Source organism: Linepithema humile, chromosome 2 (genome assembly GCF_040581485.1).
Source record: "Linepithema humile isolate Giens D197 chromosome 2, Lhum_UNIL_v1.0, whole genome shotgun sequence".
Lineage (NCBI taxonomy): Eukaryota > Metazoa > Arthropoda > Insecta > Hymenoptera > Formicidae > Linepithema > Linepithema humile.
In genome coordinates, this window is record NC_090129.1 from 19193812 (window position 1) to 19210715 (window position 16904).

General features: G+C 38.6%; 3 protein-coding genes across 6 annotated transcripts; 1 reads left to right on the top strand and 2 right to left on the bottom strand.

Annotated features, from left to right (window-relative positions):
• Positions 1-21: 21 nt before the first annotated feature.
• Positions 22-3815, bottom strand: LOC105679168 (beta-1,4-glucuronyltransferase 1-like). 3 transcript variants are annotated; one of them, XM_012379050.2, is made up of 6 exons: positions 3686-3815; positions 2981-3338; positions 2362-2584; positions 1004-1392; positions 578-779; positions 22-426 (listed from the first exon to the last, which is right to left on the bottom strand). In XM_012379050.2, exons 2-6 carry the CDS (start codon positions 3325-3327, stop codon positions 214-216), a joined length of 1374 nt encoding a protein of 457 aa, XP_012234473.1. In that variant the 5' UTR covers positions 3328-3338; positions 3686-3815; the 3' UTR covers positions 22-213. The 3 variants fall into 3 exon arrangements, with proteins under 3 accessions (XP_012234473.1, XP_012234472.1, XP_012234474.2); XM_012379049.2 differs by having other exon boundaries at positions 3544-3695; XM_012379051.2 differs by lacking the exon at positions 3686-3815 and having other exon boundaries at positions 2362-2685; positions 2981-3204.
• On the top strand, positions 3770-16844 carry LOC105679029 (uncharacterized). The gene is made up of 15 exons (XM_067349318.1): positions 3770-5360; positions 5439-6066; positions 6620-6865; positions 6928-7260; positions 7333-7563; positions 7697-7947; positions 11782-11810; positions 12116-12313; positions 13358-13576; positions 14710-14948; positions 15039-15385; positions 15462-15590; positions 15679-15779; positions 16133-16232; positions 16305-16844. Exons 2-15 carry the CDS (start codon positions 5736-5738, stop codon positions 16362-16364), a joined length of 2814 nt encoding a protein of 937 aa, XP_067205419.1. The 5' UTR covers positions 3770-5360; positions 5439-5735; the 3' UTR covers positions 16365-16844.
• Positions 8622-12277, bottom strand: LOC105679167 (protein tumorous imaginal discs, mitochondrial). Of its 2 annotated transcripts, XM_012379048.2 has the most exons (6): positions 12007-12277; positions 10943-11412; positions 10615-10878; positions 10082-10526; positions 9534-9652; positions 9015-9201 (listed from the first exon to the last, which is right to left on the bottom strand). In XM_012379048.2, exons 1-5 carry the CDS (start codon positions 12254-12256, stop codon positions 9543-9545), a joined length of 1539 nt encoding a protein of 512 aa, XP_012234471.1. In that variant the 5' UTR covers positions 12257-12277; the 3' UTR covers positions 9015-9201; positions 9534-9542. The 2 variants fall into 2 exon arrangements, with proteins under 2 accessions (XP_012234470.1, XP_012234471.1); XM_012379047.2 differs by lacking the exon at positions 9534-9652 and having other exon boundaries at positions 8622-9201; positions 12007-12271.
• Positions 16845-16904: the final 60 nt, after the last annotated feature.

Below are 16904 nucleotides of genomic sequence, written 5' to 3' on the forward strand. Positions count from 1 at the left end.
GGTGAGTTTTTTAGGTGAAAATTGTTCGTGTAAAAACTTTTATTCGCACAGTGGAAAAAACGATTAATATATTAATTCGCAACTTCATTTTAAATCTAATAAACTCGACGTCACCGAAAAATATTTTTCTATCGTTGAATACAGGCACCGTATGCATGTCGAAGCGGTCTCCCTTTGAAGAATTATTCTCTCTCGTTTTTAGAATTCCTCGTCTCACTGTGCACACCTACGATTAATTGGATATTGCTTGATTAGACGCTTTATCACGCGTTGATATATCCTCGCGTTCCTCCTCTCGTGCAGGCGAAAGATCTCCTGCATGGCCGAGCTGATCTGGCGGGCTTTTCGCTTAATTCCCGGCGTATGCACTAAGAAGGCACCATCGAGCACGACTAGCCGATAATTTAGAAGACACATCTCGAACATCTGCAAGTAATAGCAATAAAGCAAAATTCCTGAAAAAAGTACGTAAGAATAAAATAAAGCTTAAACAAAAGCTTTTGACAGTCAGCTGATGTAAATATTTTTCAAGAAATTGTTACAAGATAATGTATATTTAAAGAGGGTTGCTTTATACCTGGGCCATCTTATCCTGCTTCCCTTCCCAGGACATCTCCTCTGTGTAAAGTGGATCCTCACGTGTGCCGATAAAGACCGGCTCCCATCTGTGATGCGGATACTCCCGTTTAGTGATGATCAGTGGTCGAACTTTGCCTGGGTCTGGTCTAATCATCCATCTGGTCAGTCCGGGAAATCGCTGGCAGTGTGGACAAAGAAATCTGTGGAAGACCTTGACCTTGATTTCTTATTTGTTACATAGGTATAGATAGATATTTATAGATAAGAATTATCTATGATTATAGAATAATTTAGTAGTTAATTATAAAATATTTAATATAGATATTTTTAATTCAATTCCCAAAATTCTTGTAAGAGAAAGCAAGAACAAAAAGAGAAACTGATTTTTAATTCAAAGTATTTGGTGTCAAAGCCATAAATCTACCTATGAAAATACACCGCTAAACCTGCTCGGGAGGCAGCGAGAAGCTCACGCTTTGTTGCTGGCGGCGGTTCACTGGACTCGATTTCGAAGACGGGTAAGACGAAGACCATGCCGACCTTAGGCGGTCTTTGGTGTACCATCTCCATAAATCCGGAAGCTAGCCGCACGCTCGGCAGCAGCTCGATGTCCGACACCAGCACGCGAGACGTGTTCGCCGTTGCTCTCGCTACATTTCGGGCGACATTAATAGGATACATCATGTTCCTCTTGCGTCTCTCGGTCTCGGCCTGTCGCCATTGGAGATCGGAAGCGACGCAATCGCCCTGGGTGTAATCGACCGCGCCCAGGACGGGCGGTCGACCGGCCGGAAACACCAGATGGACGGAAACCTGCGATTGCCGGATTATTATGGGTAGGAACATATGAATGTGGCATCGAGCGCTAAATACATGTAGGAAAAAGTGTATGATGGCGTGTTCCGAAAATATTCGTATGCGGAGAAAAAAAAAGAGAATTTGATGGTATCGTTATAGACATTGAGCGCAGTTAACTGTTATCTTGGATAGAAACCGTTACAGGTATTTCTTCTTAACATTACATTAATTATCTTCAATTTTCAAAAATTTTTATTCTGAACGGAGCTCCACATTTGACTAATTGGGTTGGATGTAAATTTCATTAATCTAATACTTGATCCGTGAAGTCAGTATTTTATCAATTTTCTACTTTCTTCGTGTCATTACATGTTAAATATTATCCTGTGAAATTTATTCTGCGTGATTTAGCAGGCTGTTCTTTAATTGAAAATTATTTTTACAACTCCGTCTTTATTTACACGCAAAGAACGGGCAAGTGTTTTCTAATCCCTATAATCTTAATTCAATTCGCATTCCTCACGGATTATGACGATTATGCTAATTATAAGCGGACGTATTGATATAACGGAATCCGCGTCTATCATGCGTACGTCTTCACAGCAGACGATATCGATTTCACTTTGCCTAACATGCGGCACGTGGTGAACTTTTACGCTGTGTCCAGAAAAGTATCTCAACTGTAAAAAATGTGAAAGCCGAGCTAGTCTATATGCAGCGCATCTGTGTCGGATTATGTTTATGTATAAGCAAAAGAAACCTAATTTTATAAACCAATTAAAAATCTATTTAAAAAAAATTTGCAAACGATAAATCATGTTAAATATTTGCAATGTTTTTGTATGTCCTAGAAACGCGTATCTTGCAGTTACGAATTCCTGGCTTTGCGCATTTCAACGAAACCGTCGAAACTTTGGAGGTCGATGAGAGTAGCACGTGTTTGACACATGAGATTCGCGATCGTGACGAGGAAGTTGAGGAGACCTTGTACATGGCAGGCTCGCACCGACAAGCTCGATCAAGCTGAGCGACAGCGAGGCCGGCGTCGAGGCCCGGCGCGAACACCGCCAGGCTGAGCGGTCCCTCCCACCGTCTGGCCAACTCCACGATTCCGTAAACCTGATCGGCAGTGGCGTGCGTGGACAACGTGACCTGGGGCAACTTGTCCGTCGCTTCGTCAGCGCCGTGCAACACGAACGGTAGGACCCTGCACGGAGAAAAAGAATCTTGCCGTCGCAGCAAAGTCGTCATCACTACTTTGCACGTAAAAGCGATCGAATTTCGCCGCCACCGTGAATTTGCCCCAATCTTGTTAAAAATAAAACAATCTTGTTGAAAACAATCTTGTTCAATCGCAACATGTTCTACAAAAGCAAACTTAATGTTCTCTTAAGGCAAAATAACATCATCTCTAGCAAAAGGTTAATATTTTTAACAAGTATTTTTGTTCATATAATTAACAAAATTTGCTACTACAGCATAAAGTATGCTGTGCCAGCAAACCTTTTTTTCTCCGTGCTCCGTTTTCGATATCGAGCATTATTTCTGGCATCGATATCAGTTAGATAAAGATAATGATTTTTCTTAAATGATTATTCTTTACCTGTAGAGACTCTTCTCGCCGATTTCGGGAGTCCCAGAAAGCCTGGATGGCGAGTAGGAGAGGACATCCGGCAGTCCATGGTACCATTTACAGGTACTTTCGTTACGGGGTCGCCGACCCGTCATGTACGTACCCGCCACATAGGCGGGCGGTCCTGGCGAACTGTCATCCGGCTGCAAATTCACGTGGCCGCTATCCAGTATCGGAATCGAGACGTCTCCATCGTCGTGAAGAACGACCGTCGTCGTCGGCAAACGAAAGTCACGGCCGAACAGCAGACGGCCGACCACCAGAAGAGACAGCACCAACGCCGACCATACTAGTAATCTGCGAGCGAGGCTGCGCATCGCTTTCTCGTCTAAAAATACGTTTGAAGTCTAATTTATTATTCAATTTAAAATATAATTTTTGGTCTAATAATTTAAAAATGACTAAATATTAAGCGAGAAAAATTTGGCAATTTTCGATAACGACGTACTAAACTAATTCTATTCTAAATTAGCGGAACAGATTACAAATCCTTCGGCAAATCAAGGATTGATTTTTTTCCGGGCTAAAGATACCTGCAATGAATCATTCTGTGTTGTCTATAATGCTCGAAAATTAGTTGCTGTCATAATTTGCGGAAATGTGGAGCGATTTTAAGGAGCGATATGTTCAGCACGCAAAGCAAGATTGAAATCGACGAATCGATCGCATTCGCACCTCGAAAGTTCTCCGATCTCGTCGTCGATCGAGAACGGCGGAACGATGTTCCATATTATAGGCGCAAACGGCGGTTCTCCGAGGAACATCCGCCGTCGAACTGGTACGAGACGACACTTTTGCGAGGGTGAGACCGCGAAATGCCGCGGATCGATGACGCGCAAACGCGCTGGCGGACCGCGAGGATTCAGTACGCGCAGCCGAGATACATTATCGTGATTGCGGGTGTAGAACGAATGATATCGCTTTAATGGCGCGCAGATTTCAACCTAGATTATGCCCGGAGTCGCGCCCATTAGCATCGGAATGTGTTTTAATGACACGCTCTTTGTTCAGAATACTGAATTTTAATGAAATGTATTTTATCCTTGCGTATATTTCCTTTTCATCGTTGCCTTTTATTTGATCACGAATAGTAATTGATTTTCATTAATTTTCAGATAATTTATATAACGCAAAATGTGCAATCTCTGAAGATAAAATTCTGCTGCAATCGCATTCTGTAAAATAATAAAACGTTGCACACGCGAGGACAATGACACGTAGATAAGGAGCAAGGTCAATTAATCGATAATGTCACGAACGCATCTCCGTGTCGAGAAGAGACGTTAGAGAGGACATTACCCCCTGATAAAAAAATGACATGGAATGAGATTGGCGGACAAATACGCAAGAGGTAGCGAAGGTTCCGAATTATCGCTATTATATCGTGTATTACAGAAATCAGCTGTAAACGAGCGTATTGTGTGACGCGTTACAACGCGACATGTGGTTATCGCGCCATAGTCGAACGAGAGTACAAGTTTCACCGTTCAATCATGCGGAATTATCGTCTCGCCGAAGGCAACACGTCGTGTGCAATTAGTTAGAAGGCAGAGCGCGGCGCTTAGGGTCGTCGTCATTGATATCAAGGCTGCGTTCTAATTTTAACGTTTCGCAGTAGGATGTATATATATATATACAGCAACACTGCTTCCGGTTGTGTGGCGGTGCAACGCGCCGAATTCGAGGAAATTTTCATTCCGCGGAACCAGTAGTTCCTCTAAACTCTGAGGCGACGAATCGCTGCGATGTTTGCAATCCTGTCTCCTTTTCTCAGTCCGCTCCTTATTCGAGAATTATTAATTAAATGATAAGTCACTCCCGCGATTCTGTCGTGAGATCAAATAAGCAAGTTTTTTGTTGTTGCTGCTCAAGTCTTTTTGATAAAAGTCAACAGTAAACAATATTTCTCTGAAAATAAACTGTTTTTTACATTCATGACAGTTTGAGAAAAATTGATTATCCGAAAAAAGGATATACTCGCGTGGATTATTTACGGCTCTTGAAAGTTATAAAAGTACACGACATGTGTTGATTATCAAGTTAAAGTGTCATCATAATTTCATACAATGTGTATTCAATAGCGTAGACAGTTTTATTATTAAAGAAATATGAGGTGTGTTTCCGTGTGAGGCTCATCGATCCGGTCCCTATGCATGAACTATAAATAAGCAAAAAAAGTCCTTGCAAGAAAATATATAAAATTACAGTTGGTTGATCAACGGAGAAAAATTTTATCTTACGGCGAAATCGAAGAATCAAGTCTGTCTCTTAACGATTAATATTTAACTCAATCGGCTGGTTACTGAAAATAAACTACATGAAATAAACAACGCCATCGTCGAACATGAAGGCAAGGAAAAAAAAAAAAAAATCAACGCAATAAATGTATTGACGTGAACTCGTTTTTTATATAAAATAAATTTTCTAGGTCGACGCGGAGTTGCGAAGAATTCAGTGGACTGTGAAAAGAAATTCTACATTGGGAGAGATTGTTGGAGAACGCTTCGCGAAATGAATCGATTCAACAAGTGCTCAGAGGCGTCATTGTCCAGCGAGAGGCGAATTTCCTGGCGTCCGCTGTGGAGATGTACGCGATAACATTGAAGGGAGGAGAACACACGCGGTCTTTTCATCGATGCTGCGTGAAATATGCATGATTTGTGTGATCGACCGAATAGATCAGCGATCGCGGTTATAGCACCGCGGCTCATCTTGACCTTAGCCGATGAACGTGCCTCTTTTTCCGCGACCGCCAGCCGTCAGGGGTGTTGAGACACCCCTCAGTGACGCGCCGGACGTCGCAACGTTATCACGCAGCCCGACGTCCCTTCTGACCGTGCCGCGCGTACGCGGGCGACATGCCGTGCCCCTGCGATCGTTCGGCACCGGAAACCAACGACGTCGCACCAGCAGGAACTTGGTCCATCCGTGGGTCAAGGACGCGACCGTCAAAGATGCTGCTCGCCGTCACGTCACAGAGTTTCGCGTGAGGATGACGGAGCACTGTGCGAGGAACGACGAGGGAGACGACAACGACGATGTCGTTTGCGGCGTCGGTGAGTTTTATTTAAACTGAAAATTGACTTAATTTTGATGGAAAAATTAATACAGTAGAAATGATTGAAATTGATATAAACGCTGGTTGAAAATAAAATATAGGTACCTAAAAATAATAGAAGACAAATTTTAGAATAAAAGATTTGAAAAGATATCGCAATCTTTACATGATTTGTAAAATGTTTTTTGGATGGTCAATAATTAATATTCTATAATGGCTTGCGTAAGTAAAAATGCATTAAAGAAAGTGTACGCGCGTTCATGTAACATAGTAGCTATATAGAAGCAGTGATATACATTCAAGCGTGTACATGTTACCAAGTTTCAAACAATCGATCACTGCGTGTTTGGCTAATGTAACTTTCATCGAGAACTTGCAGAAAAATTGACTTTGACTTGACATTTTTCTTTAGTGCAACCGTTCATCGTTTGACACGAAACTTCGAACTTTAAAGCGGAACTTCCACGGTCTTATTTTTTTTTTATATATTACATTAAAAGAGATATAAGTGTGTCAATTATAAGCGTTTTTTTAAACATGTTTAAAAATAGATATTACGGACACGCCGACGACGATATCAACTGAGATTTCACCTCACTTGAAGAACGGCGTAATACGGACGAAATGGACAAAGTCCGTGGCTATTCAAACTATAGAAGGATTGCCATTGCGATTGAGAGCCTTGCCGTCTCTCAGAGACATCGAGGAAGATAACGGGAACTCCTTGTTTCCGCAGAAGTCCTCGAGATTTTGGAAGCATTTAAGATTTCTGGGACGACTGTCGCTTTCGCAATTCGGTACGCTTCAATTACGTTCTACGCTGAAAATTTTTTATTGAGCTAATAATAATTTGTCGCAGGACTCTTGTGGTTGCTCGTTATCTGGACGGTGGCTGGCGCGGCGGCTTTCTCCGCCACGGAAGGGCCTCGCGAACGCGAACAAGTTGTATCTCTGAAGAACCTGCAGAAGGATCTGGCCGTCGGTTTGGCGACGGAACTACGGCAATTGCGCGCGGAGCAGGATCAGGATGTAGAGCCGCTGTGGAGCGACAAGGTTCGCCAGTACGTGGGCAAACACGAGGAACTCCTCCTGGTCGCCGTCAGTTCCGGTTACGGCGAAGGCGGCAACAGCGGACAGCTGTGGACGTTTCCCGGCTGCGTGCTGTTCGCCATTTCGTTAATCACCACTTTAGGCATGCTAATTCTCGTATAATCGCACGATCTTTTTTGTTCGAAAAGATTCCCCTTATATTTGAATATTGCAGGTTTCGGAGCGCCGGTTCCACGAACCACCGCCGGTCGCACGGTAGGATTGATTTTCGCCGCTATCGGCATTCCCGCGCATTTCCTTCTCGTGCTGAATTTCGGCCTGATGGTGGCTCTCCGTTTGAAAAGATACGCGATTGCCAGGCAAGGCGTGCAACTCGACAACGCGGAGTCCAGCTATTCCACGCAGATGCCGAGATGGGTTAAAGTTCTGCTGTTTGTTTGCTCAGGTGAACTATTTATAGAAAAATTTCTCTCGACTGGAATTGGCATGCATGGACCTCCATGTAGAAAAACGAGTCGAAAGAATTTTATTATTTAAGTAAATGTTTCATAAAGAAAACACCTTGGTTTTTACCGTAGTCGCTTACTACATTTTGGGAATACTATGCTTCGGCATAGCGCGATCGAGGCCAATCGAGGCAAGCGTGCTATTTCCATTGGACTTTACCGCGGCGGGCGGTCTCTCCACTATCGTCGGTCACGTGCGGATATTGTACGGTCTGTATTTGGAAGGTGCTGTTACCATTGCGGCGATAGTAGTAGCACTGCTACGAGTATCAGCGACGCAGAGTCTCACAAACATCGGACTGAAATACGGCTTGCTGATCGAAGCATAATTCATCGAATTCACAGCTTGCTGATCGTATTATTAATTTATGTAATTTAACGCGTTAATTTATGTAATTTTATTTTTGTGTCAACCTCTCTATATAATTCTTTATATAAAATTTATCTTCCACAGCCTTGGCCAAAATTATTAGGCACCCTCATAATCATACTGTACTAAATCTAATACCAGGAAGGACTTCTATTGTTTAAAAGTTGTTTATTAGAGTATTGTGAAGTTGTTAGAGTTAAGAAATGTTTTATTTCTTTTAAAAAATAAATTGTTATTTTGCAAAAAGTATTTTAATAGGATGCCTAATAACTTTGGCCAAGGCTGTATATAATTCGTCGATATTGCGCTTATTATGTTGCTTATTGCGTTCTGTTGTTATATTATGTTTGTTATCATCAAAACATGGTGATTTATTCTCCATTGTCGAACTGTTCGTAATTATACTGCAAAAAAAAAGTACAAAGATTATACATATGTACTTTCAATGATACATCTTTTATTTTGTAAACAATAATACGTAGCAAGCAAAATTACACAATCGAATATATATCAACTCACATGTTCTAAAACATCTTTTGTATCATTTATATCCGTAACAATGAATCTAAACAAAAGAAGTACAAATAAGAGATAGGAAAGGATGAAAAATAAAAGGATACAATAGGATGTAATACATAAAGGCACATAGTGGTGTGCAGAATTTATTTTACAAATGTACATCATGGCAATTGCGATGTACAAATAACTCTGCTGTATGTATCTTCATGTACACTTTATTTAAATAAGATGTAACAAATAAAGACAAACTCGTATACTACGACTGTACAGCTAAAATTATCTAAGCGACATCAGGCTGACTTTACTCGTTTACTCGTCACGATTTTTTTTTTTTTTTGGTCAAATTAAAATGAAAGTGTACATGACATCAGGCCCCTAAATCCCGTTGTCCGATACTCGCGCATTTATCAATGATACAATGGCATTAATAACATTTTCTAGATCGCTGTAAATAACATTAAAATATTCGTGATTCTGTCTTACGACATTTTTTGTCGTTGCTTTCCAGCGTCAGTTTCACTTTTTCTATCCGATGTATCTTTGGTAGCATGCACAGACTTATTATTAAGAGGCTTGTCTCCTGGATGCTCAGGTTCAGAAGACTGTTCCTCGCGATGAGACATGGTTCCCAATGCTGTTCGTATGGATTCTACTAAGTGTAGTGGACCTGAGTAGCACTCTTTCGTACCTGCAAGATAAATAGTGATTTGTATTAACAAGTTTTTCACAATTTATAGGATAAGTATGATAAAATTTAACTTTTATGATAAATCTTGTCATAAAAGTTTAATCAACTGATAGAGATTTTGTAATAGCAATTTGGAAATTGAATATTTCTCAAAGTTAAAAAATCTGTTTCTTAAATGTGATTCTACTCTTTAAATCTAAACTTGACTGGTCTGCGACAAGTGGAAAATTGTGTTAAAACAATTTACAATTTTATTTATAGAAAATATTTTAATTAGTATCTATGACAATCATGTGAGAAATGAGTTAAGCTTTATCGAGTGATTTACTTACAATTTGATTTTATCCGAAAATGGCTCTTTTAATTTTTGTAAGTAGACCATCATTTTGATTAGTCTGATTATTTTGGACCTCTTGTCCTGCTTGAGTTTGCACCTTTGGACCTGCCGTGCCTAGAAAAAATATTGCAGCTACTGATAAAGGAGACTACACTTCAAGATATGTACTCGCTTATATCATCGAGTTAATTACTGTTTAGTTAAATAATGTTTCACTCAAAATTCCACTGTTATCGCAAGAATTTTCGTGTGCGAGACAATCTCTTTCGTTTCATTTTGTAAAACGTCAATGAAACCCACTTTTGAAACATTTTAACATTCGTTTTATTGAATTAGCAGTAGCAGGTACACAGGGGAAAACTCAAGCGACACGCGTAAATGTTTAATGAAGATAAATGATTGCAACGGAAAGAATACTGTTGCAATATCACAAAATATTCGAAGTAGAACGGATGATGTCACAAACAAATGTACATACAAATCGATGGATACTCGAATGCACCTGTCATGAGTGGAGAATTACGTTTCATTGTTTGTCCTTACCATCCGTTTTGTTTGTTACACCGTATATACTGCCGGGGGTGTCGTTCTCAAGCTCGGCGTACGCTTGGAGCAACGCCTGCTGTTTCTCAGTCATTTGTTTAGGTATAGTGATCTTAATGTTCACGTAATGATCGCCATAACCGATTCCATCGACCTTCTTCAATCCTTTGCCGCTCAGACGGATCCGCGTGTGGGACGACGTGCCCGGCATTACTTGTATAGTCTGGTTATCGTACACGCCCTCCACTCGTATCGTACCGCCGAGCACCGCCTGCGCCAACGAGACTTCCGCGTCGGTGTGCACGTCAGGCCCGTCACGGCGGAAGTAACGAGATTTCTCCACGCGGAATGTCACAAATATCTCCTTCCTGCCCACCGCCAAGCGGATCGTTTGACCGTCCTCCACTCCGGCTGGAACTGGCACGGTTACTTTCTTACGTTGCACCTGTGAAAAGGCATCAATAAGAGAATAATTGCGAATAAAAAGAATAGCGGTAATAATTCTCGTAGAAATGAGAGAATAAAATCGATACCGTTTGTCCTTTTGCTGCGCATTCTGTGCAAGGAAACTTGATGTGCATTTTTGTGCCGTGACAATACCGACAAGTCGAGCTCATCACAAAAGGACCAGTGCTTATTGTTTCCATTCCGGTACCATTGCAATAGTGACACTTTACCGGCTTCGTTCCAAGTTCACAACGCGTACCTTGACATTTTGGACAAATGTCTACTACATTCACATTGATGTCCTTGTTCACACCTCTAGCAGCTTGAGAAAACGTTAAATTCATTATCACCTGTAAAAAAAAGAAGAGTATTAGTTTTGTATTAAGTAATTGGCACATGAATCAATTTGTATACCTCTTGAGCTGCTCCAAAACCATACTGTGACTCTGTGAAATCTTCGAAATCATTAAAAGATGTACTTTGAAATCCAGCATCGCCAAATATCTTTCTAAATAATTCTTCGGCATTAATAGTTGATCTATATTGCCAATGTTGACTGTAGCTTTTGGGCCCCTGACTCGATCCCTGACCCATTCCCATTCCCATCTGTTCAGAGGTTGCGCCCCATGTATCATATTCTTTTCTCTTGGTGTCATCACTCAACACTTCATATGCCTCAGAAACCTCCTGAAATTTCTTGCTGGCGTCTGGGTCTTTCTTATTCGTATCAGGATGATATTTCTTAGCGAGTTGATAATAAGCCTTTTTTATATCTTTTGCTGAAGCATTCTTAGATACTCCCAAAATTTCATAATAATTACGTTTCAACAATCTATTTGTTAAATGTAAGGCCCTGTGTGGCTGAGCTATCCTTCCCAAGTTACCTGAAATAAATGTTGAAAAAGTCAGCGTGTATACAAATCTGATTTAGATATTAAGAAAGCTAAATCAAATTTGAATTACTCGATTGTCCAGAGACACAGAATTCTATTACAGATTAATTGATATACATATATACAATAATACTTTAGAGAAAAATATCTTGGCGCTCAAATTTTTCAGAGCAGACTAATATGGTAGTTTTCCACCAAGAGACACAAGCAACACAAAAGTATTATTCTCTCTGTTGCTCATTGAATATCGAACAAAAACAGAGTGATACTTGTGTCGATTTGTGTCAACTTATGTCCTTTGCTGGAAAACAATATATACTGTATATGACAAATGTGTATATACATAATGCGAAATTGCAGGTTAAGATATTAGGAAAGCATTGCATGCGGTATGTATCAAACGACGAAAACCGCATAAAATCGTATAACGAATAGAGATACAAGCGTTCGACCATCCGAACGCCAACGCGAGAGACAAACGAGCGATTGACAAGCCGGTGAGCTGCCGCAAATGGAATTTCATAGGAAAATAGATAATGATGTAATCCAACCGAAGTGGCCACGACTCACGAGGGTATACTTCACCTTTCTCTGCTTTGCTGCGATTTGAGCCACCGACAGTCGATGCAATAGTCGCCATGTGTCGCTCACAAGTGTTGCACTGTTGCAAAACATTGCACGAAAATTTGTTTAGCTTATTATTGCCGATCAAGTTGATAGTTTTCTGTCGGAAAATCACAGCCAGTCCTTTGCCGGTCGCCATGTTGCACGAGAGACGCATGGTTGTAGTAGCCATGAGGTTACGTTCGACGTTACTTAAGGGCCTTAAGGCCATTGCACGTAAAAAAGTTTTTGCCGTATCCAAAAAGCGTAAGCAAATCGACCAATCACAGTGAGCAGTAAGGACCTATCCAGACAAACTTGCATAGGCTGCGTTCCAAAATTCACTGTTAGTACTGAAAATCTACAATATACGTAACGTAAACTATAGATTTTCAGTACTGTGGATTTTGGAACACAGCCATAGTCGCATAAACATATGCATAAGGAAATTTATTAGTCCATAAGCAAATGCATAAGGAAATGGACCAATCAATTTCGAAGCTGCTCCTTCTGTCGTTCCATCGGATAACCACATAGACGTAGTAAGTATAGACTGCTCGTTTCCTATTTCTACATCTAAGCGGAGCGCGTACAGAGAACGCACAATTTCAATAGAATCACTATCTCCTTTCTACTTGGCTAGGAGGTGTATGTGTGACAGAGAAAGGCATTCTATTCTCAAAGTCTTCTTACTCTTTCTAAATTCTCGACACTGCAAATGCCACGAGCAGTCTATACTTACTACGTCTATGGCTAACCATAACCTTTCTACTATGCTTATTTTGCTTTTATCACGTGGTTGGCGGCACGTTAAATACTCAATAAAAAAAAAAATTATTTTCTCTTTTCACGTTTTTTTAGTTCTTATATACAAAAAAATTTAATTATTTGTAGTTGACTTGATCGTCTACGGCTCTCAATAACGATTTGTTGCGTATAATCGATGACTCTTTTCACAATATAACTGATTCAAATTGATTATTGGAGAGTCGTTGCGGATCGGTCGAGCTGGACGGATGTGTTTATTATTTACTTCGACAAGCCTCTGATGCTAGTGTACTTGTACAAGAACTTGAAATATAACCGTTGCTTCTAAGACAAACTGTGATTTTTCAATCAATCCATTCTTATTTTGCTACACACTTAAATGTGAAATACTCTACGTAAGTGCAAGATATTTTGAAAACTATATTAATGCCTTGGAAATAATACAAGTTTCTCAAGAAAATTGGTCGATATAAAAACGAAAAAAGTAAAGTGTAACAATACAATGTTGAACATATTTAAGAACAGTAACGAGGAGTTGATGTCAAAAAAACCTTATTTAATTTAGATTGCAGGTATTTTTAATATTTATTCAATATAAAAAAAATTATTGTCTCACGATGGAATTCACGTGGACATGGCACACCGCAATATCATTACGTGAGTCTATAAGGAAACTGAATTTGAGGAATAAAAAAATGGATAAACATACCCAATGGGATAATGGGCCAATCTTTAAAAAAGGCGAGGAACAATATTGCGTTCTAAGTATCTCTGGAACTCAATGGCAAGTTCTACATTTTCCTTTATGAAATATTTCACGTGAAATCTACAAAAAAAGTGTGACACTACACTTGATTATTGATTTAAAAATTGTTAAATAGTTTATAATCAGTAAACACTTTTATTAAGTATCTTATTAACAATATGGTCACTTAATGTGACACTTTGTTCTTTAATATTGTATGCAAAGCATTGTTATATATTGTAATAAACATTCTAATTTTCTGATCATTTTCGTATTACAATTTCTATTTAGTATCTTATGCTCTAGCACGTAATACATAGTTTTCTTTTTCATAATATACAGGGTGTCATGTAACTGGTGGTACAAGCGGGAAGGTGGTGATTCTACAAGAAGAACTGAATAAAAAATATAGAATAAAATTTTTTCATACGAGGTTTTGTTTCCGAGAAAAATAACTTCGAAAGTTTATCGAGTACGCATGTACTTGATCAAGTTTCAACTCAACGGATTTTATTGTAGACTATCTTGATGTTTGTAAATACCGTCAATGTTTTTTTTTTTGTATTCGTACTCTTACGCTTATCGAATTGAGTTCTTAATTTCTATTATATTGCCGATATGACTACATATGGCAATTGAGAGTATACGGACATGATTCGTGCGCTAGGTGCATGTAACGGCATGCTTCGGCCGCAGTTAATTATTATAAAGACCGATATACTTTGTCATATTCTGTGTCATTTGATCCATTTAGTGTTTACGAACATGAATAGAGATAATCTACAGTGAAATCCGTTGAATTAAGACTTGATGAAGCGTACTCGATAAACTTTCAAAGTCATTTTTCTCGGAAATAAAACCTCGTATGAAAAAATTTTCTATATTTTTTATTCAGTTTTTCATGTAGAATCCACCTTCCCGCTTGTACCACCAGTTACATGACACCCTGTATACTTCTTTAAGATCTAAGTATACTACTCTTTCTTTTTTTTTCTATGTTCAATAATATATTTTTGGTGATTTTTGTTACTGATGTATTTGTTCGATTTTGTACCTAGATTTAACGTGAAGGGGCTTAATTGTTCATATGTATCAATTTTGTTTTTATGTATCAATTGTTCGTATGTATCAATTTTATTTTTATCATATGTACTATCGTTTATTATTTATAGTGACTCAGACAGTAACGTTGCAGTGCTGGATAAAACTTCCAACTGTATAATATTTTTTGTACTTAATAAATCCTTACGTCCTGTAAAAATACAAGACTGTAAACCAGAAAATCATGGGACAGATGTTTTGGGAATTAAGTTCAGTAATTTTTCTAAAGATATATATTATATAGGCACTCAAGAATCAATTACTATGTATGATCAGCGTATGGCATTTGAGATTGTGGAAACATTTGAAAGTAATAGTTAACTCTAACACAATTACGAGTACAATTTTTTATAATTAGATACTCTGTAACTGTTGTAATGGTATTATCTTAATATTTTAGCTAGCATGGAAGGAGGGAAATTGAAAAGTATAAATTGCTTTGACATCAACTGTAATGGAAAGTATATAGCTGCTGGGACAGAACTTACAGGTGGAGATGCATTCATCTTGTTTTGGGATATAAGATATAAAAAAAAGAAAGTTCACCACCCAATGTTTTCCGATCTTAATTTTCTTGGTGGATATTGGGAATCACATACAGATGATATCACTTCGTTGATCTTTCATCCTGTTAAGCCTGCTACTTTGGCATCAGGCAGTACAGACGGTCTTATAAATATATATGACCTTAGGCAATCTTCAGAAGATCAGGCTTTAACGTACTCGTTAAATACTGAATCATCAGTGGTAAGTTGATTATCTTGGGTGTATTTTTAGAAGACATAGGGAAGATTTTATTAATCGTATCGTTTTTATTTTTTAGGCTCGGCTAGGTTGGTTAACCAACAGGTTCTTATGGTGTTCAACGTATGCAGAAACGCTGCAATTCTGGAATTGTGAATGTGCCAATCCATTCGTGACACTCGAACGCAAAGATTTAGCCATATTTTCGGTTTGCATGGTTTTTAATATAATAATAAAATTGTACCTACCTTATTGTGTTCCTTGAAAAAAATCTGGATGAATTTTATTCTTTACAGGATGAAAATCCTGACGATTGCTATGTAGTAAAAGTCCATACGAGTGACCATCCTTTGCGTTTTCAGAAGTTTGCGCTGACAGGCAGTAGCACATCTAAAAGGTACTAATTTATAATTTGGAATAGTGTAAATAGCCTATACAACTACTCCAAATTAGAATATTACTTTCTCAAGTGTCAATGTCATAAATATCTGCTGTTTAAAAATAATCAGAAAGAGCCATTTTCTCACTAACAGTAATGAAAGTTCATTAAAATTTTATTAATTATAATTATTAAAGAAAAGACAGAATTATTTAAATTTTAAATTAGTTTTGTTACAATTATCTGAGTTACAATTATTTAAATACAATTTTTGTTTTGATAAATATTTGAAATAATTTCTTAATTGTTTCAAAATATATGAATATTGATAAATACCAATACTATGTATATAACATTCGTTTCTTTTCCAGACAATATCTAAGATGCTTGTTCTTTGAGACTGATTCGAAAGAACCTGATCCTTTATTAGAAAATAAGCAAGTAGTGCGAGACAGTTGGTTGCACGAAAAGGTAAGTCAATAGATTAGAGAGATCTATTTCAACTTGGAAAATGTTCATGATTTTGTCTCCTTCAATCTCCAGAGTGAGACCTTGGTGACAGTTGGCGAAGGAAATTCTCTGGATGTGTGGAAACTGTGTTAGAAAGAAGAAGAGATTGTATTTAAGATTTTTAAAAAAGATTCTTATCGCAGATTTAGGATCAATTAAAAAAAAATTAAAAAGGGATTTTCCTTAATACAGAAGAACGTTGTAAGAAACAATTTTGTAATGAATTATGCGTGACATATTATGTTCCGAGTTGTTGAAGAATGCGGACCAGAGAGATCTCGGTCGATATCCTCGGTCTAAAGATGAACTGCGTGAAAATGGATACCGGGAGAAGGCAGGAAATGCGGGAGGCGAGAGATAATTCATCTCATCTGGCTCTTCGCGTAATAAAACGCATGCTGTCGTCAGCGCAAAATCACCTCGCCATTTCTATCACACTTAACCTTTGCAAATAAGTGTCTACGTGGATTTTCTCGTCTGCAACTGCAAACCTCGTGTTACATAATTAAATCTAATCTCAAAATTCCGGATTATGCAAATGTATAACAAATAATAAATTATTCATTATTCCTATTTTAGCTCTTGTCAATTCAATAAATGTTTTAAAAATATGCAAAGATAAAATGGAGTCGT